General features: G+C 40.5%; 1 protein-coding gene across 4 annotated transcripts in view; it reads left to right on the top strand.

Moving 5' to 3' along the window:
• OSBPL3 (oxysterol binding protein like 3) overlaps nucleotides 1-25,501 on the top strand; it is a 203,989-nt gene that overhangs the window by 136,603 nt on the left and 41,885 nt on the right. For 3 of the 4 annotated variants that reach the window (XM_081244977.1, XM_081244979.1, XM_081244978.1), the window contains 10 exons: nucleotides 397-513; nucleotides 966-1,019; nucleotides 2,561-2,674; nucleotides 5,041-5,208; nucleotides 5,798-5,921; nucleotides 7,752-7,855; nucleotides 8,056-8,148; nucleotides 9,212-9,368; nucleotides 16,549-16,679; nucleotides 20,025-20,132. In XM_081244977.1, the coding sequence (XP_081101103.1) occupies nucleotides 397-513; nucleotides 966-1,019; nucleotides 2,561-2,674; nucleotides 5,041-5,208; nucleotides 5,798-5,921; nucleotides 7,752-7,855; nucleotides 8,056-8,148; nucleotides 9,212-9,368; nucleotides 16,549-16,679; nucleotides 20,025-20,132 (1,170 nt within the window). The remainder of the gene's footprint in view (nucleotides 1-396; nucleotides 514-965; nucleotides 1,020-2,560; nucleotides 2,675-5,040; nucleotides 5,209-5,797; nucleotides 5,922-7,751; nucleotides 7,856-8,055; nucleotides 8,149-9,211; nucleotides 9,369-16,548; nucleotides 16,680-20,024; nucleotides 20,133-25,501) is intronic. The other variant, XM_081244980.1, reaches the window with a different exon arrangement.

Raw genomic sequence — 25,501 nt, 5'->3', positions numbered from 1 at the left:
CTGATGTCTGTAGCTTTGGGTTCAAATTCAGACCGAAGTCTAGTGGTGAGTGAAAATTACTGATGATGTCAAAGGGAACAAAAATAGAACTTACAGGAAAGTCTTTACCTTTAGTTGTGGTTGTCAAGGTTCAAGCACCAAAAAAGACAGAGACATTCCCTTCTGAGAGAGAGCTTTTCAAAAACAACAACAACAAAAAATTTGATGCCACTAAATTATAACATTAAATCTGTAAAGTCAAAGAACTGTACATAAATTAAATTTGAATTTCTTCTCCCCAGCACACCCAGCCAGTCTCATCAACTTGGATGGATTTACTGATGGGATCGAGTGCTTCTTAACATTACTATTTTTTTTAAAGATAGCCATTGAGCCTGAACTCTTTTGTTGGAACAGGACAGCTGGGAAGTGGTGGAAGGACTGAGGGGAGAGATGAATTACACCCAGGAGCCACCAATTCAGAAAGGATTTTTGCTGAAAAAAAGGAAATGGCCCTTGAAAGGCTGGCACAAGGTAAGAACTGGCCTGGGACGCACCTTCGTTTGCACCTACATTCCCCACTCAGGACCCGGTTCTTAAGCACTTATATTTAATTTGAAGTTGAGCATGGAGACCAAGAGAAGGATGTTTAAATGGAATGTCTTTTTTTTTTTTAATTTCTTTTTGGCTGCGTTGGGGCTTCGTTGCTTTGCGTGGGCTTTCTCTAGTTGCGGCGAGCGAGGGCTACTCTGTTGCGGTGCGCAGGCTTCTCATTGTGGTGGCTTCTCTTGTTGCGGAGCACGGGCCCTAGGCGCACGGGCTTCAGTAGTTGTGGCGCACGGGCTTAGTTGCTCTGCGGCATGTGGGAATCTTCCCAGACCAGGGATCAAAACCATGTACCCCACACTGGCAGGCGGATTCTTAACCACTGCACCACCAGGGAAGTCCCGGGAATGTCTTAATGAATTCTGCTTTATTCCCCACAGAGATTCTTCTATCTGGACAAAGGAATCTTGAAATATGCCAAGAACCAAAGTGATGTAAGTCGTCTTGTTAATCCAGTATGCTATTGAAGAATTCTAAAAGGCTAGTGGTTGTCAGCTCATGGATGAGATTGTGCATATTTGGGAATTGCATTTCCCTAAACTGGAAATCAGGGAGGGGTGGTGGTTCCCTCTCAGGGAACAGAGGTGCCTGCTCCCCACTGTCCCTGCTCTGGGTTTTGGGTGGGCTCAGTTCACCCACCAAGTAGAGGTGCAGGAGCCCCTATCAACACCCTACTGGGTATCCAGGCATGGGTTCTGGTCTTAGGGTTGTGCTGTGGGGTTCTCTGGGTGAGGGAGACCTCTTCACAGTGAGGTAATAGGAACAAAACAGAGAGTGTGTCCTTCCCACTGTTATGGGGACTGAGGGTTTTAGTGGAGAAGGACCTTGGTGAAGGTGACGGGAGGTTCCCCTGTGTGTGGACACCAGGCAGACAGCCCTTGAGGACTCGGAATGACTGCTGGTCCTGCCCTCGTAGGGGTCCCTCTCTCACCCAGCACTTCTCTCCTCCTGTCTTCCTCTCTTCGCCTCTCTCACGGTGCTTACCTTGTTGGGGTGAATGCAGAAACGTGCCATAGTGCCTGACCCACAGTGGCCTGTATTAGCTTCCTTACTCCTCTTTTAATTTTTATTAAAAAAAATTTTTTTTTTGGTTTCTTCAGCTTCTAAAGAAATTTTTAAATTAATTTTTATTGGATTATAGTTGATTTATAATGTGTTAGTTTCTGCTGTACAGCAAAGTGAATCAGTTATACATATATCCATTCTTTTTTAGATTCCATTCCCATATGGGTCATTACAGAGTATTGAGTAGAGTTCCCTGTGCTATACAGTAGGTCCTTATTAGTTATCTATTTTATATAGTAGTGTGTATATGTCAATCCCAGGCTCCCAATTTATCCCCCGCTTCCCCTTTGGTAACCATATTACTCAGCCATAAAAATGAATGAAATAATGCGATTTGCAGCTACATGGATGGACCTAGAGATTGTCATATGGAGTGAAGTAGGTCAGACAAAGACAACTATCATCTGATATCGCTTATATGTGGAATCTAAAAAATGGTACGAATGAACCTATTTACCAAAGAGAAATGGAGTCACAGATATAGAAAACAAACTTACTCCTCTTTTTAAGTCACTTCCAAATGAATTTAGACACCGGAAGCTATTTCTACAGGAGGCGGTGAAGTTAACAGGTGAATTCACTGTCATAGGAGTCATGGGGCTAACTTTTTAGTTTCCTCACCTTCTTGCTTCCTCACTTAGCAATGTGCAAACTGCTTGTTACTTAACCCTCTGTAATTCAGTCTCCTGTCTGTAAAAGGGGAGATGTTTCCTCCCTCACAGGTTAAATAGGATGATGTGTGTATAGCACTAAGCTCCGTGCTAGTTCACGCTAAGTACTGGAGAAGAGTAGTTATTATGTTTACTGTTAGTGGGTGTGGAAGGGGAGGGTAGAGGGAAAGAGTGTTAAGGATGTTCCGATGGTTTTTAACACTGTGGTTCTCAAGGGGGCCCCCTTTGTGCCTCTGCAGATAGAGAGAGAGAAGCTGCATGGCTGCATTGATGTTGGGCTCTCGGTGATGTCTGTGAAGAAGTCGTCAAAGTGCATAGATCTGGACACCGAGGAGCACATTTATCATCTGAAGGTGACACTGCTTCCCAGATGCTGTCTCCTGTTGCACAGAGTTCCTTTATGTTGTGAAGGGATTGTCAGTTATAGCACCGTTGGTGATGCCTTTTGAATTTCAAAACATCCAGCCAACATGTAGAAGATCTTCATTATCAAAGTTTTTCTAAGGATATATCTATTGATATCTGGATGGGACAGTTCTTCATTGTGTAGGACTGTCTCTTACACTGCTGAACGTTTAGCCTCCTTGTCTCTTATCCCCTAAATCCCCCCCTCCCTTGTGATTGTGACATCAGTAACAAAAAAACAAAAAACAGAAAACTTCATGTTTCCAAATACAAACCCCCTCTACCCCCAGGCAGTACCATCTTTAGTGAAGAACCATTTACCATAGGTTAAAATGTTTCCTGAAATAAAATATGATCTTTAGTCTGAGAAGCCCCATCTTATAACTTCGACTAAATTTATAGGGATTCCATTAAAATTCTCATACCACAGTGATGTCAAAAATTTTTCCCCTAAAGGATGGGTCTCCAAATAGTATCTCTGAAAGCTGCTTAACTACCCTCTCCTGCCCCTTCTCCTGCAGGTGGTATAGATAGTTAAAAGCATGAAGCAAGAGCTTTGGTGATACAGATCTGGTTCAGATCTTGACTGCCTGGCTACTTACTAGCTTTCAGCCTTTGACAAATTATTTAATCTCTGAAAGTCTCAGTTTTCTCACCACCCTCCCACCCCGACAATGGGAGTTCTAGTGCTCATCTTGTAGGGCTGCATGTAGAAAACTTGACGTAATGCCTGACTCACAGTAAGCTCAATATGTTTATGTATTATATATAACTATTAGGTGGTACCTGAGTGTTAGAAATTAATTGAGAAAATGTTAAGAGTCTTTTCTTACTTGGACAAATTACTTGGAATATTGGGAATGGGGGCTGCGCTTTGGGAAAATAAAAGCATGAGATTATGAACTCCCCATCTTATTGTGTCCCTGTCCTCCCCATAGCACGTCGTGGTACTTGGGCAAATACATGCTTAGCACATACATTGGCTTGATTGCCCCCACGGCAAAGACATCTCCAGCCCACCCTATCGATGTGCCGAGGATGAGAAGCCCTGCTGTACGCAATTACCTACAGCCACAGGCATAGGGGCTTAGGCCTGGGGAATAGTATATATTTGACTGTCCTGGGCAGTCAGTTAACAACATCTGGGAAATGAAGTACATTTCAAGAACATAATTTAAAGGAGACAAATAGATGTGAGTCTGTGTTGCTTCTACTTGTAAACGACACATCCAGTAGCACCTGGAGGGGTTTTAAATCTTGTGTGTACTTCTAATCAACATAACAAACATAAATGCCAACCGAACACTTCCTAAGTGAAGGATGTTGCTGACATTTATTTCCACATCCTTGCTCTCAGTAGCAGCATTAGTAAAGATTTTAACTGAATTGACCTGGATTTTTCTTCTTGCAAGTTAACCTACCATACATCCTTTTGGGGTCTTTTAAATTGCCACTTCATGAGTCTCTGTGTTCTCATATATAGATATCTATCATTTTTCATTTTGAAAGTATTAATATACCATCATACACACACAGATATTGACTATTAAGAAATATCTATGGTGCATAGGTGCTTGTTATATTCTTTGTAGTACTTTTATGCACATTTGAAATACTTTATAATAAAAGTTACTAGATACAAACATTACTTTTCATAGAAATTATACATTGATAGTCACTCTTGGAGAGAATGGCTAGAAGTTTGTGTTTGTGTGTTTGAAAAATCCTGGAAATCACTGATAAAACTTTATCAGATTTTTGTTTTCTAAGAGTGGGAGAAATGTTCTTTTAAGTAACCTTCACATTCATTAACATATATTCCTCAGCAACATATTCTTTGTCAGAGAAGATTAACAAGATTAAATATTTTAGGAAGAATTTATTAATTCATTCCAGTTCAGAGAAGATTGGTGTGAAAAGTCTGAATTATAAAAGAGTTTTTTAAAAAAACGGTGCTAATATTTTTAGTACGGTTAGTAGAAACTGGGACAAGAGAACTTAGAAGTACTTTAAGAGATGGATAAATGTAAATTTCAGCTTATTTGTTCTTTAATATTTCCTAATAATAACATAACAATTGGAGTCTTTCATAGAATGCCTAAATGTAGAGTTTATGAAGACCATTTTTACTCTCTATCTCCTTCTCCAGCTTGTTCCATGGACTACATCAATGTAGATGAAGTCAATCAACTGGTATTTCCACATTTCTGCACATGACAGCATGAAGAGGTGCTAGGAGTGACCTCAATGTGATGACTAATTGTTCCTTAGAGTGACTGACATTCTCGTCTCCTTTCAACCCAACATAATCTAGGTAAAGTCAGAGGAAGCCTTTGATGAGTGGGTATCCAAACTTCGCCACCACAGAATGTATCGTCAGAATGAAATCGCCATGTTTCCACACGAAGTTAATCACTTTTTCCCAGGATCTGCTGTCACAGACTCTGGTTCTGGGGTCTTGGACACCATTTCCAGTAGTAAGGTAATGATTTGCCGATAATGAATCTGAAGGAAGGTGGCTTTGTCGGGGTGGAGTCTGCTCTCGGGGGCCGTGTCTGAGGAAGGAAGGTTTTGTGGGGAGGAACAGGGTAAGCTTGAGCTGGGACTTCATTAGTCTGTGTGTCCACTCAGTCAGAACGAGGGCCAGAAGGGCACCTATTAATGCTGAGAGTGTAACTGGAGAACAGCATGTACGGAGGGATTTAATATCCCTGAAAGCTCCAGCTTTCTCTTGACCAGTTTGACTTCAGTTGGCTTTCTGGTTGTAACATGCAAGAGGTGCACTTACAGTCATACAGAATTGCAAAATCCTTCCCAACATTTGTGCCATGATTTCAGTGTGGTTATCATTTGACAGGAAGAGAAATCAGGGGCCCGTAGCATGGTATGGCCATGCGGGTAACAGCTGGAGGTCTCAGGGTCTCCAGGGGAGTGCTTTGCTAGAAGCTTCTTCCTTATTATGGGCAGATGGCTTCCATTAGCTACGAGCCCACTTTATTATCCTTTACCCTAAAGTGTTCCCACCGAGCTCTGTTTTCATTTACAATGTGCTTTTGTCATCTGTGGAACAGCATAGCGGTATATCAAAGCAGAATTCATTTCAAACCGGAAGCAGTTTATCATTTTCTTGTGGTGGTGAGACTCGAGTTCCATTATGGTTACAGTCTTCAGAGGACATGGAAAAATGCTCTAAAGGTAGAGTGACTCGAAACCTCTGCTTCTTTCTGTCAAAACCTCTGCCCTTAGATTACACTGGTTTGGTATTCAGACCCCAGATGAATTTGTATCCTCCCCCTTCACTGGTCTACATTCCCTGTCATATTTTGCTTATGAAGTCTGCACTCGTGATCAACAAAAGGCACTTTCCTTTAGAGTTTTATGTCTTCCCCTGGGTGTGCGTGCAGACAGGTTTCCTTTTCTGTTCTTTAAGCACCGAGGCCTGATTTCCATATGGCCTACTAAATCACAGAATCCAGGGATGGGGTCTGCACAGTTCGCTATATTTTTTTAAGTGCCAAAAATGCATCTGATGCACATCCAAGAATTTAACTCACGGTTCCAGAGGTGGGTGGGTGAACCAAATGGAGATCCCCACCAAACGGGTGTTCTCTACTCTGGCTGCATGTTAGAATCGCCAAGAGAGCTTTTAAAATGCAGGATACGCGTGCCCAGGCCCCTGTCCCAAAGAATCTTTTTAAATTAGTGTGGGATGGGGCCCTGGCATCACTAGTTTTCCCACAGTTCCTCAAGTGATTCTGATAAGGAGCCAGGGTTGAGAACGCTTACCGTATGGAAGCTCTGTGTTCTCAACCTTAATTAGCTAAAAATCACCCAAGGAACTAAAAAAAAAAGTCACCAGTGGGATTGGGGGTGTTCTAATTTAATTGCCTGGAGATGGGACTTGGACATAGGTGATTTTAAAAATTTCACCAGTTGATTTTTAAAGTGTAGCCACAATTGAGAACCACTATCAGAGAAAGATGCCTGAAAATTGCATTTTTACCTGTTGAATGCAGATATTATCACACCTGGAGCTATATAAGTGTTGCCCTCCCAATAAATATGAGCTTCACTGAGTGACATTTTGGGACAGTACTCCCTGAAGTGTTTTCCCTGGACCAGCAGCATTGGCCTGGCCTGGGAACCTATTAGAAATTCGAATTCTCAGCTTCAACTCAGATAGACTGAATCAGAAACTGGGCGGTGGAGCCCAGCAATCTGATTTAACAAGTTCTCCAGGTGATTCTGATGATACCAAAGTTTGAGAGCCACCGTCTTTAGGCTTTTGGACCTTGATTTCTCAGGAGAAACAGCCACCGTCATCCAGTGAACAACACCTTGAGGACTAGCTTTTGAGTTAGTGACCCAGGAACTGGACTGAGGATGCTCGTAGGTCCTCTCAGGTCAATCTGTGGAGGACCATCGTGGTCCTCTTGCAGGTCCATGATTGACAACGTTATCCTTAGAGACCAATACACCCTTCATTTTAATTTCATTCATTTAAGTTGTGTTGGGTCCTTACAATCGGATAGTGACAGCCTGTTCCTGAAAGATTAGAAGTAACAATGATGGTGGTGGTGATTATGATGGTGACGGTGATGATGATGATGATAATGATGATGATGATGGTGAAGACTGATTTATTTAGTGCTTACCATATGTATGCCGGGTACTCTAAAAGCACTCTGCATTTATCACCTCATTTTTAACTCAATTATCCTGTGAGATAGGTATATAATTACCCCCGTTTTCCAGATGAGGAAACTGAGACAGAGAAGTTATGTAATTTGCCCAAGATTCACAGTTCGTAAAGTACATTCAGACTGCGGCAGCGTGGTTCTCCAGATGTATGCCCTTAACCACAGTGGTCTACTGCCTCTCCTGTAAGAAGGGAAGGGAAGTTTCCTATCCTTCTGAGATGTAAAAGCAAATAGAGATAAATGAGAAAAGTAGCTGGCACTAGCATAGGGAAGCTTGAATGCAAGATAACTGTGTTTGACTCATCCTCTTGCTTTTCTCCCACAGACCTGGCACACTGTCATGCCTGCCTGGTGGAGATGAGCCAGCTCCTGCAAAGTATGGACGTCCTGCATCGGACATATTCGGCTCCAGCTATCAATGTCACCCAGGTTAGCCAGATCCCGCTTCTGTTTCATTCTGGCACTCTTCCGCTTTCCTCTCTCCTCCCAGCCTTTCACTAACAGGGAAGTTGTCTTGTTGGTTGCTTCAGCCAGATTCAAGGGGATGGAGGTGGTCGCTTTGGTGTGTCTTTCCCTATTGGTTTGGTAGACCTTACTGTCTGTGCTCTCTTTCCTGTTTTGAAACAAAGGGTGGAGCTTTTGAAAGTCCCAAAAAGGAAAAAAGATCACATAGGAGGTGGCGGTCCAGAGCTGTTGGCAAAGACGCTAAAGGAACGCTTCAGGTAACCCTTGCTTCCCTCCACGGGCTGGTTTCCTCATGGACATATGCTGGGGACTCCTTGGACTCAAAGAGAAGAATAGACAAGTGAATATTCTGTAGTTATTCTCTCAAATACCCTGTGCAGAGAGAGGAATTCAGTCACTTAGGTTTTCTGGAAGATTTTCTGAATACTAGAATAAGCATGTAATGAATATTGGGTAAAGGGTTTTGGTTTCCCCTTCTTTAATGCTTAGCCTGTGTGCTCTCTTCCCTGCTTCGGTGTGTGCGTTGATTTGTGGCTGCTGTGGTCGTGTGCTCTGACTCACCTCTTCTGCTGCAACTCAGTGGATTCACCATCCCTCTGAGCCCACTGGCTGGAGTCTCTGGGAGCAGGACATTGTACAGACTCTCTCTTGCCTCTTGTCTCCAACCTTCCTATCCCCCATCAGAAGTTCACTGCATAACGCTAGCCGCTGACTTTTCCCAATGCGCGGCTAAGCCAGAAGCCACGATTTGCAGCTCAGCCATTGCATATTAAATTGCAGCATTGTCAGGGTCAAAATAAATCAGAAACTTACAGAAACTGTTATACTCATATATTAATAACTCTGGTTCAAAGCACTTTATGGGTTGAACTTAAATACTTTGAAAGCAAAGAGTGATTTGTATATAAACATGTGAGAAGGAGGTTTGTTTCGTAAAAAGCACCAGGTGCAAGTAAAGAAAACATTTTTAAATCTACCCCATTAACTATTAGCAACCTAGATGCTGGGTGATTATTGCCAGGAGAAAGGAAATGAATATAAACGAGAAACAGCCCAACTGCTTTAGCTATCATTTTCAACCTGTAGCTTTAATGCTGTGATCACCTCCAAAGGAAAATGTGATTTCTCACCCATTTTTATTTTGCAAGAAGCCAGTGAAAGTTTCTGTGACAAGTGTTTTCCTGAGTTTTCATATAAGTTATCACTCAATAGAAAGACTTTTCTATAGAATGTTCTTAGTACTTTCCAGTCCTAGAAACAAGTAAATATTCTAAGCGATTCGTATCTAAAAAGAAATATCTCCCTTTGGTGTCACTTCAGGTCCCAAAACCTTTTTCTGGCCCAGTAAGACTGCATTCCTCCAATCCTAATTTGTCAACACTAGATTTTGGAGAAGAAAAAAATTATTCCGATGGCTCTGAAACCTCATCAGAGTTTTCTAAAATGCAAGAAGATCTGTGTCATATTGCCCATAAAGGTAAATGAGTTTTCTTTCTTCCTAATGTGTTTGATGAAAATGTTAAATGTTCGTCCGAATGTGGGATGTCCTTGGAGAGGGGAATCTTAGTTGGTTCGTTTTCTGCTCTATTAGGATTTCAGACAATCTAATTTTTATTTTATTTCCCTGGTAGTACAGAGTGTATTGGCAAGAAGTTTCTTTTTAACTCTGTAGGGGAGAAGGTGAGAGCCTTAAGTATACTTTAAAGGCTGAGCAATTTATATGCTGCTGATGAGAGTGTAAAATTGCTACTTCTCTGGAGGGCATGTGACATCATGTTTCAAGTTTTTAAAAAGTCTGCCTATCTAGCAATTCCACTTTGAAGAATTCATTCATAGGAATTAATTTAAAAATTATCCAAACAAAGATATCCATCATAGCATTGTTTATCATATCAAAAATTAGAAATAGATTTTCACCATCATTAGGAAAATGCAAGTCAAAAGCATAGTGAGACATTACCATGCACCTATTAGAATAGCTAAATTTTTTTAAAAAACTGACAGCTGGTAAGGATGCAGAGAAACTGGATCTCTCATCCATTGCTGGTGGCAATGCAAGATGGTACAGCCACTCTGGACAAGAGTTTGGCAGTTTTATATAAAACCGAGCATGTACTTACCATACAACCCAACATTCACATTCCTGGGCATTTATCACAGAGAAATGTAAACTTAAGTCCACAGAAAATCCTATACACAACTGTTCAGAGCAGGTTTACTTGTATCAACCAAAGACTGGAACAACCCAAATGTCCTTCAGCAGATGAATGGTTAAACAAAAGGTGGTACATCCATGCAGTGGAACACTACTCAGCAATAAAAAGGAACGAACTGTGGATACACGCCACGGTGGAGGGGATCTCAAGGGCATCATGTTGACCTAAAATAGCCAATCTCAAAAGGTGTCATAGTGTATGATTGAACTTATTAACACTTTTGTAGTGATACAAGCATAGAGATGGAGAAATGATTAGTGGCTGCCAGGGGTCAGGGACAAGGAGGAGGGCAAGTATGATTATAAAGGGTTAGTAAGAGGAATCCTGGTAGTGATGGAAAGCTCTATATCCTGATTCTAGTGGTGGGTCCACGAATCTAGACATACAGTAAAATTGCATTGACCACCATACGTGTACACACATTCACAAGTGAGAGCCTGTCAAACCGGTGAAATCTGAATAAGAGCTGTAGGTTATACCAATGTTAATTTCCCAGGTTTGATGTTGTACCAGAGTTATGTAAGACGTTACCACCATGGGAAACTGGATGTAGGGCACCCAGGGCTTCTCTGTACTGTTCTTGTAACTTCCTGTGAGTCTATAAAAATTTCACGATAGAAAGTTTAAAAACAAAATTAGAAATAACCTAAATGCCTGACAGTAGAGGGATTGGATTTTTAAAATGCAATGTAATCATATACTAGAATACTCAACAGCTACAATAATAATATCTACCTTATATCGAACACAGTGTCATGTCAGGTATTTGCTAATAAGCACTTAACATGCAGTATTTCATTGAATTCTAGCAGCAACCCGCAGAGTGTGTATGACTGTAACCTCTTTTCTGTGCACACGTAAGAAACCTGAGGCTTAGAGAAGCCAAAGAATTTTGTGAGGGTCACATGGTAGAAAGTAGCCAACCTGAGACTTGAATTCTAACCTGCCTGACCCCAGAGTCTGTGCTCCTCACTTGCTGTCTCACTGCCCGCACAGATGGGGTAGCCAGGGTTATTTTTATTTTTATAGGTATTGGAAGATTGACACAACATATTGAGCAAAAAATATAAGGTATGATCCCATTTTTCTTTTTAGAAAAAATAAACTATATAAATCTGGCATATATAGGTATATTAAAAAAGTCTGAGATGATACAAACCAGCATTTTAGTGATGGAGACTGGGAGTACTTATTCTGCTTTTTTAAAAAAAGTATCATAGATTTATCATTTTCTAAAGGATAAAATGAGTTAACATTTTTTAAATGGGAGGGCAGTACTTGAAGTGGGAGGAGAGAAGACGTTTCCTATTTTGCTTTTCTCTCGTCACCCTGTATTTTTCTTCCTTTACATCACTGATTCCTTTGGCTCTTTTCCCTTACCCTATCAACTTAAAATAAAACACGTTGGTTATGAGGAAACCATTTTATGCTCTTTACAGATTCTTACCTCAAACTCTTGTCCAAGTGACCGTTAGAACCTTGTCCATGTTTGGCAGTACAACTTATCTGTAAAATGGGAAGAATTACCTGCCCCACCCCTTTAAAGATCTTCATACACCCCAGTGTGGTTCCCTAGTATTAAAGGACCACTTGTAATTAGGTTGTTTCATTTTAGGTTTCGTGGGAGGAAATTCCTATACAGTGCCATTACTTTTTAATAATATGCACTGTCTTTTTAAAAATGAGAAGATAGTGCCTCCCTGCAGAAGGGAACTATCCTGATTTTACCTGCCTTGAAGAAGCTGCTTCCTCACGAGGACAGAGTTTGCTATATTGAGTTGATCCCCTGATCCTGTCCTCCTGCAGAGGGCCTGACATTGTGCAATGTTTATAATGGGCCTCAGCCAGCTGTTCTGTCTTTTGGGCTTTGTGAAAACCAGCTGGCTGCAGGGCTGCCACATACCTAGACTAGGTCAAGATTTGTGCTCCGAGAAAAGTCCAGGAACACCTATTCAACTATAGCCCATGCCCCACAGGCTTGCGAACAGAACAGTGAATTCCACAGGGAGCCCAACAAGCTTGGTTTCATTCCTGTGGTTTTAGAGCGTACTTGCAGAGACTGAAAGATCTCGGGGAGTCCCTTTGACAGAGGCTGTAATTCAGAGGCCTCATGCAATGAAGACAGTTCTCAGGTTCTCCCTGTGTCCTGTGACCTTGCCTGCTTTCTCACTTCCATTCAAACTTTTGAAGCATCTTGACTTTTCTTCCTTTGTAAGCCTGATTTTGTTACTGACAGTTTTTATTGTACTTTCTTAACTGCATCACTAATCTATTGACCATGACTTCAGAGCAGCTGAGCTCAAGGCAAGAATTCCACTGTTGTTGTAAATAGTCTTACATTACCTACTTTTTCTTCAGCTTGTTAAATGCATCTGAATTCTCCCTGTCTCATAGAAGTTGGATCAAATGGTAGGCAACTAATATACACCCATCCTAAAAAGTCTTTGTTGTGTATTTTAGGCTATAAATTTGATTTTTATGGTGTATCATTGAACTAATTCTCAGTGGTTCATGTGTCTGGCTTTGTGTCTGTGTTGACATACATATAAGCAAACAGAGAACAAAATGTACTAAAGTCTAAAAGTCATAAGTAATTTGCCTTACATATATTGGCTTTTACATATCCCAAAATGTATTTCATGGAACACTTTGCCCATATAACACTTTAAAAAGCAGAAGAATTCCATGATTTAAAATGTTTGGAAAACACTGCTGACTATAGTCTGCTTTGCATTTACACAAGAAGCAGTAAATATTAAAGGCCCTGAGAAGTCCTGCAGGAGAGAAGCCTGTTAGCTTTGTTTAACTTAATGATTTTCAAATTTTCAAAGTTGTTAGGGAAAATCTCTTCCCTTGTCCCCAAACTGCTGTCAGCTATTATCACTCTGGAACTAAAGTTCCTGGAAACATATGTCAGCAAACATTGTAAATAATAAGCCTTTTTGGAGCTAACCCTTTATACAAGCTAAGTCAGAAAACTTGCATTCAACTAGGCCACCTCTGTTATGACTAGCTGTGGGACTTTCACCTCATTGATTAACTTCTCTGGGCCTCAGTTGCCTCATTTGTTAAATGTCCTAAAGTAGTCCTGACTCTTTGGCCTCTCAAATTCTGTAATTATCTTCTATGATTGTTTTCCACTGAACAGAAATCATGCTGCTGCTTCTTGTTACAAGGAGATTTTGTGAGAGAGTGTTCTATTAGTAATACAAGCAAAAATTACCATATTTGGTGAGCAGATTTAGGATGGGAAAGCAAGGACTAGTATAGGACTGGGGTCAGGGTACTCCAGATAGAAGTGGATATTCACATTCTGCCTTGGAAGGGAAAAAGTGAGGTTTTAGGGATACACCTCCTGCAACCTGTGGAAAATCTTTGCAGTGAGAGAAATCTTCATTTACAAATAGTAATAGTAATCTTCTAGTTTGGTTGAATGCCTTGCTTTACTGAAGGCCATCTGAAAGCCACGGGAATTGATTTGGTAAAGTGGCAGCCAGCTGAGTGCCATATCTGTTTAATTTAGAGCAATAAATATGACAATGAAAAACATTTTTTTTGTAACTATGTAAAGTGACAGATGTTAACTATACTTATTGTGGTGTTCACCTCCAAATGTATACAAGTATTGGATCATTATGTTGTATACCTGAAACCAGTATAATGTTGTATGTCAGTTATACCTCAATTAAGAAAAGAATTGTAGTAAGATACTAAGTAAACTTACCAAAAAATGACAGTGACGAGGTGTTCCCCCAGGGACCCACTCAGATGGGCATGGGTATCCTGTGGAGTAGCAAGGGGTAGGGTTGCCTATCTAAAAGGACCTAAAATGCAGTGAGTGAGTTAACTGCAGGGCTTGTTGCTTTCTGGGTGAGAGCTTCCACTGCTTCTACTGCTCAGTAGATTCTGGTCAATCTCTCCATCATAGAACTTCTACCCTGTGCATTTATTTATAAATGATGTTCCAGCAAGAGACTCAAGTATCCTAAAACTGCTGCCCATATTTCAAAAGACTGCAGTCATCACCACTTTCAGCCTCGTATGTTTCTTTCATCACCACCACTATTATTATTGCAGTAGCATTTATTATTTATTATATGCGATGCATTGGGTTAAGTGCTTTACCTACATTATCTGATTTAATCCCCATAACGATCTTATGAAGTAAATGCTATTATTATCCCTATTTACAAGTGAGGAAACTGGGGTCCAGGTGCATAATATACCTGTCCGAAGTCCTGCAGTGAGTAAGTGATGGAGCTGGGAAGAATCCAGGGCTGATGTGGGAACTCACACTATTGGTGGCTATGTTGTGCTGCCTGTTATTGTGCTCAATTGAATTGTTTAAATCAAAGAGCTAAGCATGTTCCATAGACACTATTAGAAAATTCAGTACCTATTGACCCTTGACCCCTGCCTTCTGTCAACAGAAGCCCCATCATTTGTGTGTGCATTTAAACAAATGGCTTATTTGTCCTGTGATTTTGTGAAGATGCTCTAAGTCTATGGCTTAACACCACAACCTCAGACAATTTAGGGACAGCCTATCGAGAGGGGTTCAGTTGTCTGCGTGGCTGTGGAATGAAGGGAGTAATTCAGTCGTGCATATTTAGTTTCTGTGATACTGAATCGGCCACTCTGGAGTAACAGTACCTCAAAAAGTGCAGCGCCAGGCAGTTCAGTATTATGCCAGGCCATTGGAGGAGAAGTATGTCTCAGCCTCTTCCTTCTTCCTGCCTTTCTAAAACAAAATAGAATTAAAGGAGATTGGAAATATTCACACGTGATTTCCATGATCAGTAATTCGGATGACAATTGCCTTATCCCTAGGAGGCAACTTGTACATTATGTGATCGAAACTTGGTGAATGTTTTGCTGCACCTAATAACGGTTTTTAAAACTTCAGTTCAGGCATCTGAGTGCCTAGTAACACTGAGCTCTCATTGTACCTGAACGCTCACTAAAGTGAACCAGTTGTGGAATGCCACGTTGAGAGGTGGGGGATTCTGGGTCAGGCAGCTGGAAGGACTAACAAGGAAGAGGGTAGGTAACACCTTTTTTGAAATAATTTTAAACTTATAGACAAGTTGCAAGAATAATACAAAGAACTCTCATATGTCTTTTATCCAAATTCACCATTTTTAATATTGTGCTGCATTTATCTCTTTCTTTCTACACACACACACACACACACACACACACACACACACACACACACACATATACACACATGCAGATGTGTGTGCATTTATTTTTTCTCATCCATGTGAGAATAGGAATCAAACATCATGTCTTTTTTTATGCCTTTATGCTATAGTGTATATTTCCTAAGAATAGGGGTATTCTGTTACTTAACCACAGTTTAGTTATGAAATTCAGGAATTTTAGCATTGAAACAGTACTTTTACCTATTCTGCCTTCCATATTCAAATGTTGTCAATTATCCAATTAACATCCCTTAATAGCTCTTTTCCCCTTCAGTACAGGCTCTAGTCCGTGGTCATAGAGTGCATTTAGTTATCATGCCTCTTTAGTCTCCTATAATTAGGAACAGTTCCTGAGTCTGTCTTTTTGATGAAATTGACACTTTTGAAGAATACAGGCCAATTTGAAAAAATAGGATGGTCCTCATTTTGGGGTTGTCTGATGTTTCCTCCTGAGCAGATTCAGATGGCCTGTCTCTGGCTTGTGTACCACAAAAACAATACTGTGTCTTTTTCAGGGTATCACACAAAGTCCCAAGGTACACGAAGTCCATCTGACTCTCACTAGTGATTAATTTTGGGCACCTAGTTAAGGTGCTCTCTAGTTTCTCCTCTGCATCGTTACCGTTTTCCTTCTGACAACCAATAAGTTCTGTTTTCAAACATTTCCAGTCTTTGGAGATACAAGCAAAACTAAATGTTGATAATTGAGAAGTATAGTCCTTTCAAGTGTCAAAATATCTTGGTGACAGGTCATAAAATCATGGAATTTTATAGTGGATAGGGACTTTGGAATTGACAAATATGTGTGATTTTCAAATTTTTAATAGACCTTATTCTTTAGAGTAGTTTTAGGTTTAGCAAACCTAGGTTTAGTTTAGTAGTTTTAGCAAATTGAACAAGAAGTACAGTGTTCCCATACCCGCTCCCCCATACATACATACATAACCTCCCCCACTATCAACATCCCACCAGAGTGGTCCATTTGTTAACCATCAATAAACCTACATTGAAACATCATTATCACCCTGAGTCCATGGTTTACATTAGGGTTCACTCTTGGTATTACATTTCAGATGTATTTTTTTAAAGTCAATTAGGTGCACATTTGCTGGATACAAAATATTCATGGCTGTTACTTTTCTAAGTTCTTCTACAAGAAATACATCTCTTATATATCTTGTTTTTAATTATGAGTCTTCTTTTATTCCTTTTTATAATGATTATATCTTTATAGTCTACTTCACTTTAAGGTCAGCTTTTGATACCATATTAACGGAGAGAGAGAAACTGAAGCAGCTGATGGAGCAGGATGTCTCCGTCTCCTCCTCTGCCCAGGTCCTTGGTCTGAAGCACTCCCTGTCATCTGTAAGTTACACGTCTGTGTCATGGAAATGCCTGACAGTTTGTCCAGGCTCATGAACATTTTATATTTTCCATTGCCATTGTTATGTTGAAAATTCATGATTTCCAAGGTTGTGTTGAAAATTCATGAGAAAACCAAACACATTATCCAAATTACATTCTAACCTTTCATCAGATCTGCTTATTCTAAACACCAAAGCTGAGCCTACTCGAAATCTTAGTAGCTAGTATTTTCACTGAGCATTAGATACTCTGTTTGGTTTCCTCCTATTTATCTTGAGTTTTCTGTTTCTGTAAGGCTTTTGTTATATGTTTTTGTTTTAAATTTATTTATTTATTTTATTTATTTTTGACTGCATTGGGTCTTTGTTGCTGCGCGCGGGCTTCTCTCCAGTTGCGGTGAGCGGGGGCTACTCTTTGTTGCGGTGCGCGGGCTTCCCATTGCGGTGGCTTCTCTTGTTGCGGAGCATGGGCTCTAGGCACACGAGCTTCAGTAGTTGTGGCTTGCGGGCTCTAGAGCACAGGCTCAGCAGTTGTGGCACAGGGCTTAGTTGCTCCGCGGCCTGTGGGATCTTCCCTGACCAGGACTTGAACCCATCTCCCCTGCATTGGCAGGCGGATTCTTAACCACTGTGCCACCAGGGAAGCTCCCATTATATGTTTGTGTTGACATTTGTTTGTTAATGCTTACAAAGTCTGACAGTTTGCAGATTTCCATACCTAAGACTTCACAAGCTTAGACTGACTTTCCAAATTGACAGGTACAGGCAACAGAGTGAAATTTTGAATTCACACTCTTCTCTGCTGCCCAGCATTGGTCCTGTCTACCTGTTTATACCACGTCTCTTTCAAAGGCAGAAAAGTGATTTGATCTGATAATACAAACATTCAGCTCCCACCTGCTCCCCCCATGGGCGCAAAGAGATGTCCTAAGGAGTGTCAGGCAATCTATTGTGCCTTCCCAACAACCGAAGAATCACTGCCAAGCCCCAAACGTTTTTCAGTGAGCCGCCCTGTCATTCACTCTCTCTCCTTTTGTTTCATCGATTCCCGTTTACTCCTCAGAGGAGCTGGACTCCATTGAAGTGCAATATCCTAGAACTCTGTTTTGAATAGCTGACAATGTCTGGCTGTTATCTCTGTACCTATCAGAAATCTGGAGAACTTTTAAAAGAACATACTTATCTGCTCCTACTCTTTGCTTGTATGTGGAACACTTATTGCGAAAAGGGAGAGAGTGTGTGCACACATGTGAAATTACCATCTACCATCTGAAGCAATACTGAACTTTCTATGTAGGGTCAGGTAGGGGAGGTGAATTTTAGGATTTTGTTTTCAGAAGCCAATTCAGGCAGTGAGAGAACTAGAAAATACCCACCCGTGTTTTCTACTCATCGTATTACTGAGAAAAGTAAAGCAATGCTTTTGGTGTAACGTTAATGGTAAATACATTACCAGTGGTACATACTGTCATTGTAAGATACTTACGGAATATTCGCTCAGTTGAATATTTCCAGTATGTTATCTTTGAAAGAAATTAAAAATAACATAGATTTACTCCATGTTTAGAGTCTTAATGTTGTAGACCCAGAGATAGAAACGCCCCTTTTGGATTGTAATGGACAGCCAGCCACACACTGGGTGCTGCTTTGGTTTGAAGGAAGCAGGTGGTTTTTTTTTTTTTTTTTTTAAGTTTATTTTTTAGTGGTAAAAGCATTTCTTATTGTCCCCAGTAGGGTGGCCTTTAGTGCACTTAGAAGGTACCTCTGGTGGGCACCCCAAATCCTTTTCACTGTCCTCTTCCTGTCCCCTGCCCTCCTCCTGTGGAGGTCTGGCCTCATTTTGTTAATCTGCTGGTCTGGGAGAGGCCATGAGACCCACCTGGCCATGGTATCCTAGTCCAGAGTCATTACCTTCTCTTAAGGAGTTCTCCCTCATCCATGGTAAGGATCTTGGAAACTTAAGATAAAACAGAATGATACTTTCCTTTTTGTCTTGGATTCCTGATTAGATTCAAGACTTGTTTTTTAAAAATAAGAATTTTAGAGTTATCTCAGGGCCATCAGAATGAATACGTTTGTGCCGTATGTGCAATCTTTGTATTTTTCTTTCTTCTGCCTGTGGCTTACAAAGGAAAGAGAAGCTACTAAAATAGCACATTTTTCAGACCATATGGAATTCTAGCCAGTGGTATAGATTCTAGCCGCTTACACTAAGACACCAGCAACATATTGGCCAAAGTGAGTGCCTGGTAGAGGTTATTAGATGTAGTTGTGTGATTTAAGAAACATCTACTCATTGTTTCCTAAATGACCCTTGAGAATTTCCTGGTAACCCTTTCCATCTGTGGGTACTAAAAAATAAAGCCAAAATTCTTGTTCGAGATCTAGGCAGTGGGTTAAATATAGATATCATTCTATGCTCTCAGCAGCTAGACCCTGTGGGCCCTGATGGATGGGAAAGGCTCTGAGCTTCTCAGAAGAGGGTCAGGAAGACAGACAGACAGGATGGATCTGTGTACAAGCACCTGGGGAGCTGACTGTGGGAGTGTGTGTGGGTGAATCAGGTGAAGTTGTTCCTTTCTAAAAACAGATCATTTGGAGAACAGTTGGTCATAGGGGATACCAGCATGAAAGAAACACCTTTTACTTTCTTAGTTGGGAGGATGGGCTAGGGAATCACACCTGTCCAGGGAGAAATAAGAGATCTGGGTGGGCTGACATGAGGTCACATCTCACAGCCCCCTTCCCAGGGCCCTGGTCCTTAGCCCTTACCCACGTAAGTAAGCTCTTTTTTTTTTTAATTATCTTAGTTATGAAGAATGAATATAAAGCAATCAATACCTATATTGTAAAACAGTAAAATTAATCCTCCACAAAATCTTCTCAGCACACTTCCTAAGATCCAATTCAACTAGTGTGATAATTAAATAACATTAAAATATGTCCAATCGTAAGGGGTAAGAGCATCATATTTATTGAAGATGAGAGAGAGAAGCTTGGGATCTTTAGAGGAAGCTAGTCAGAGTCTAAAGGCCGCTGGGAAGGAGGAGGGGCCGAGAAACCTCGAGTAATAAGAGCTGTAGGTATTTGTGATGTCCTTCTCCACTGAAAGGAAAGCCTTACTAACCCCACTTCCATCCCTGGAAATGAGATTCGAGAAGGGCCTCCGTTTCCAGTGTTTAACATCTTGTATCTGCCAGGCATCTCAGGAGTATCCTGTTGGATAACATTCAAGAAAAATAGTCAAGGAAGTGCCCCCAAGGGCTCCGCCACACTGGGCCCGCTGCTGTGCTTTTCTGAAACATCCATTTATTAACGGAGCCCCACTATTTTTAACGTGTTCCAGGCCCTAGCACAAAACACAGATCTTAAAGAACGCTTACGCAGAATCCATGCTGAGTCTCTGCTCCTCGACCGCCCAGTTGCTACCAAGTCGGGTGATCGTCTGGCAGAGGTGGGTAAGGTTCTCGTCTGGTGATGTCGCCGTGCCTTGTCCCCGCAGGCCTCCCTGCTGCCCCTGGGAGTGGTGCTCCCCTCACTATGGACGGCTGAGGATTCCCAAGGCTTCCTTGAAAGTATGCTGCTAGCTGCATTTCTAAACTGCTTTTTCCCCCTGGAACTCTTCCTCCCTTTGTATTTCTTTACCCCATTTTCCTCCTAAGGATCACCCTTTTCTCTTGATATTACTGGAGTGGGGACTGTACAGAGACAAATGTTTTCTCCTGTTACTTCTGAAAAAAACCTCACTTTCTCTAACCTATAGCATCCCAGTTCCCAGCCAGCTTCTTTTGCTCCCTCTCTGAGAACCACTCTCCTATTTCCATGTGGCTATTTCCTTCTCCCTTTCCTGTGATTACCCTCAGAGGGGGAGAACTATTACAGTTGAGTGTCTTGGTCGGTTCATAGTATGTTAAAAATGTCTGTTCTCAAGACTTGGGATGTTTATCCAAAATATTCTTTGACTGTGTTTAAAATGAGAAAGTTCAGAAAAATACAAGTGGATTACTTGAAAAAATCAGTGGAAAAGGGTAATGAAGGTCAAAATTGTTTTTAGCAATCTCTTATGTTTATATGCCTGCCTCGATTGTGCTAAATTTTTCATTAACAAATGTATTAGACTGGTGCATTAAAAAAAAAAAAGGAAGGCCAGGTACAAGAGGTGGGCATTGTAAATTTTTTAAAGGAGTTTCTAATGTTTAATCTTAATTCGTCCTCCTCCTTTTTCTGTCCTCAAAGAAAACAAAACCCTGACACAATTCCTTTACTCCTTGGAAAGTTGTTGTGTCGGGCGACGGGAAGATTAGATGCTGGAATCAATCAGACTGAAAGGCCCAGGCACCCACCTTCACATGAAGCACAGGCTGTGTCCTGAGCTGATGGGACCCTCTTCTGATGAGGGTGATACCCTCTCTCAGCAGGACTGGAGGGCCTCTTATTACTTCTGAGATACATGTCAGTGGTTGACCATGAAATTCTGCATCTTCCCTGTCCCCAGGAGATCTTTTCAGTCACCTTATTTATTTTTTAAATTTTTATTAGAGTTGATTTACAATGCTGTGTTAGTTTCAGGTGTACAGCAAAGTGAATCAGTTGTACATATACATCTATCCTTTAGCCCAGACCCAAACTGAGTCCCCTCCAAGACTGAGCACCTAAACATTACCTAAAGGGGCCTTCATTTCAGGCCTGGGCAAAGAAACATGCTTACCAGGAGGGCTGTCTCTGAATCTGCGGGTTTGCTGTAGCAGGGCTCAGTCACTGAGGCCAGCCGTCACTCAGGGTGGCTTGCTGCCAACGCCATGGCGTTCTGTGGGGTTTGGTGCCCGCTTCCAGGCAGCACTTACCTTTGAAATTATCACCTAATTACATTAGTTTATTTAACAAGCCATTAAATAGATAAATGGCAAGTTGACCCTTCATTTATGGTTCTGTAAATTTATATTCAATGCGTACCCTTGGGGCTATTTGCATTTGGGAAAGGAAACCAAAATCACAGGTCTTTTAAAATGCACGTTTTTAAATTGATCTCACAAGTAATGCACCTGAAGGCTTAAATGCTGTACATTGTCTTCGAAGAGGAGTGATAACATCCCTCGAGCTCACAGCTTCCAAAACAACCTGCTAGACTCTTGAATTGATGATTTGCTTGTCTCACTGATCTAGTTCCTCTTTCAGTGATTTTCTGTTTTCCTGTTTTATCCTGCTTTTCACAGAGTGTGAAAAGGAAAGGCTGACTTTCCCAGTATGGGAAAAGCCATTGTTGCCCTCAGGAAATAAGAGAGTGAGTGGAAATGGCCGCCCCAGAGCCTGAAAGCTCAACTCCAATGCCCTTTCCTTGGGTAGCTCCCAGGCTCCTCAAACACTGTGGGAATGACAGTTCCCACACTGGGGTCAGCCCAGGGTGCTCTGTTTTTAGGCCCTCTTACTTTCTTTGCTTCCCTTCTGTTACCTTTTAGCTGCACAAATTACCCATCTTTGGTGTTCTAAAATCTACTTGGATTCTAAAATCTCCCCTCTTATCAAAAATTACTCTCATATCCTATCAAGTCCTTCTATTTTAAATTTCTGAATCTGAACATTTACTATTATCAGGTTATGAGTGCCTAGATTATTTTATGTTATTTTAGATTCCAAATGAAAAGCCAAGTGACTTTGGGGATAATATCCTACTAAATCTAAAGTCCATTTAAGAGACCAAACAAGCAAGAACTTGAAAGAAAACTCTAAAACAAGACTTTTGATTCTTTTAATTGCTCGTTTGCTATATTCCATGTGCACTTAAATGCATTGTCTCACAAAATCCTATCCACAGCTCTATGAGGTAGGTGATGGTAGTTTCATTTTACAGACAAGGAAGCTAAAGCCCAGAGAGGTTAAGTAACTTCCTCTAGGGCACACAGCAAGTAAGAGGTAGAGCTGGGATTTAAGTCCAGTTCTAATGAGTCCCAAACACTTGTTTTCTCAGCAGCATCATACTGCTATATGGAGAGGAAAGACAGGTCAAGCCAGAAAATAAAACACATGGTGAAGCTCCAGTTGTGAAAATATGGCAGTGATGGGGTAAGAATGGGACAGAATAACTATCTCAGGCATAGCACCATTTTATATATAAAAGAGTGAAATAAATGTATGATAGAAGACGCTGAAAAATCAATGGGAAAGAGATGAATTTTTCAATAAGTTAGGCTGGCACAGCTCAAAAACAATTTGGAAAGCAGTTTAAATCTTTCCATTGGGACTTCTCTGGTGGCGCAGTAGTTAATAATCCGCCTGCCAATTCAGGGGACGTGGGTTCAAGCCCTGGTCTGGGAAGATCCCACATGCTGCGAAGCAACTAAGCCCGTGCTCCACGACTACTGAGCCTGCGCTCTAGAGCCTGTGAGCCACAGCTACTGAGCCTGCGTGCCACGACTACTGAAGCCTGCGTGCCTAGAGCCCGTGCTCCACAGCAAGAGAAGCCACCGCAATGAGAGGCCCACGCACCTCAATGAAGAGTAGACCCCGCTTGCTGCAACTAGAGAAAGCCCGTGGGCAGCAAGGAAGACCGAACGCAGCCAAAAAATTAAAAATCAGTCAATCAATCAATCAATCAATCCATCTTTCCATTGCACACTAAAATGAATCACTAATGAATTAAATTCAAACTGAAAAATATTGATTTAAATGTTTAACAAATGGCTAGAGTAGGCAGGACTTTCTAAATGTGGAAGCAATAGAAAAAATTACAAAAGAAACGTTGACTAGATTTCGATTTTTTTTTTGAAAGGAAAAAAGATGGTGAAAAAATAAGGCAAATGATAAGACTAGGAAAAAATATTTTCAGTGAAAATGACAGACTTAGATAATGCTAAATAGGTGGTAATGTCTTTAATATGTAAATAATTAATGAGTAAGAGCAGGCAACTTAAGTCCTCAACAAATAAATGGGAAAAAAGACACCACAATTCTCAAAAAAATACAAAATACAAATTGTTTTTTTTTTTTAACTTCTTATTTTGTGATATTTATCAATTCACAGGAAGGTGCAAAGAAATGCAGAGGGAGGTCCCATGCATCCTGACCTAGCCTCCCCCATCTCTAAAACTAGTTTTTTTTAATTGAAGTATAGTTGATTTACAATATCATGTTAGTTTTGGGTGTACAGCACAACTATTCATTTATACATATAGAGGTAGTTTTTTTTTTTTTTAAAAGTTCAACCTAATTCTTAAGAAATGCAAATTAAAACAATTAGAGTAAAAAAAATTTTCTAAATTATAGTATTCTGTAGCAGTAAAGATATAGAGAAAATAGAGGTTCTTTTACTTGATGTAATTAGGTAATATACATTTTGCCTTAAACATTTTAAATAATTACTTCTGAGAACTGATTCTAAGAAATAATGACATACGAGCAAAGACACATTTGCAAACGTGTTCACCATCTTTACAAATTTGGAAACACCCTTAATTTCCAATAAATGACATGGTTACTCTGTGACACACATATATAGTAAATCTATCAAGTAAAGTTCATTGTCTCAGAGAAATTTTAGCAGCCTAGGGAAAAGTTCACAATATAATGTTAAGTGAATGTGGCAGACTAAATAAAGACTATGTACAGTGTGATCCCAGTTTTTCAAGCTAAAAAAAAATCTATATACAAATATTTTAATACAAAAAATACACTGACAGGTTAATAGGGGCCACATCTGAGTGATGGATTTTAAGTGATATTTATTTTATTTACATCTTTCTGTATTTTCTATTTTGAGCATATACTACCTTTATCCTCAGAACAAGTGTTAATTTAATTTTTTTTAACATCTTTACTGGAGTATAATTGCTTTGCAATGGTGTGTTAGTTTCTGCTTTATAACAAAGTGAATCAGCTATACATATACATATATCCCCAGATCTCCTCCCTCTTTCTTCTCCCTCCCACCCTCCCTATCCCACCCCTCTAGGTGGTCACAAAGCTGATATCCCTGTCCTATGTGGCTGCTTCCCACTAGCTATCTATTTTACATTTGGTAGTGTATATATGTCCATGTCACTGAAGTTATAGTGCAATGTTGTTTGGAGGAAATTTATAAAATTAGATAGATAGATAGATGACAATTATTTCAAAACAAAGCAAAGCTATATGTATAAAAAGGATTGGAGAGAAATGTGTCAAAATGCCTGTAGCGGTTGATTTAGTGTGATGGGATTATGCGTGTTCCCTTCCCTCCTTTTTCTCTATCTTTTTGTAGTGTAAAAAAAGATAAACAACCACTTATACCTTACAAACTTGAGGGGATATGATTGAATTGAACTGACTAGATTAATATTTTAATACATGAGGTCCTAGGCTGTGCAGGACACTGGGCTGAGGGCTGGAGGCTCCTGCAGTCCTGTTAAGTTTTCGGTGACTATCAATAGGAAGTTGCTGGAGTAATGGAACAGCAGAAAGGGCTGGGGCCAGGTGTGCTATTTTCAGTGTTGATCAGGCAAGAAATCCTTCTGACCCATCAGCCTAGGAAGAAGAAATACAGAAAGAGCCGGAGTGACTATTAATAAATTAATGAGGAGAACAAGTAAATAAATCATTAGAGTCTTATGTGTCAGTGACACAGCAAAGACACAGGACTGTTCTGTTGTTTCAGTGAACATTAAGGGAGCTCAGTTATTCATTACCATGTCTCCTCTTTTGAGGAGAGAGACCTTTCCTTTAAAGATGACAGATGTGATGCTTATTTATAGATCCTAAGTGATCTATCTTGTTTGTTAGCATGGAGAAGAAGCCTGCTTTTCAAAAGGCTGTAGGGATATTAAAATGGGTAGGATCTTTCAATGAATACCT

This window comes from Mesoplodon bidens, assembly GCF_964165515.1.
Source record: "Mesoplodon bidens genome assembly, chromosome: 9".
NCBI classification, from domain to species: Eukaryota; Metazoa; Chordata; class Mammalia; order Artiodactyla; family Ziphiidae; genus Mesoplodon; species Mesoplodon bidens.
The sequence above is the reverse complement of the archived record's forward strand: the minus strand, read 5'-3'. Positions and strand labels throughout refer to the sequence as shown.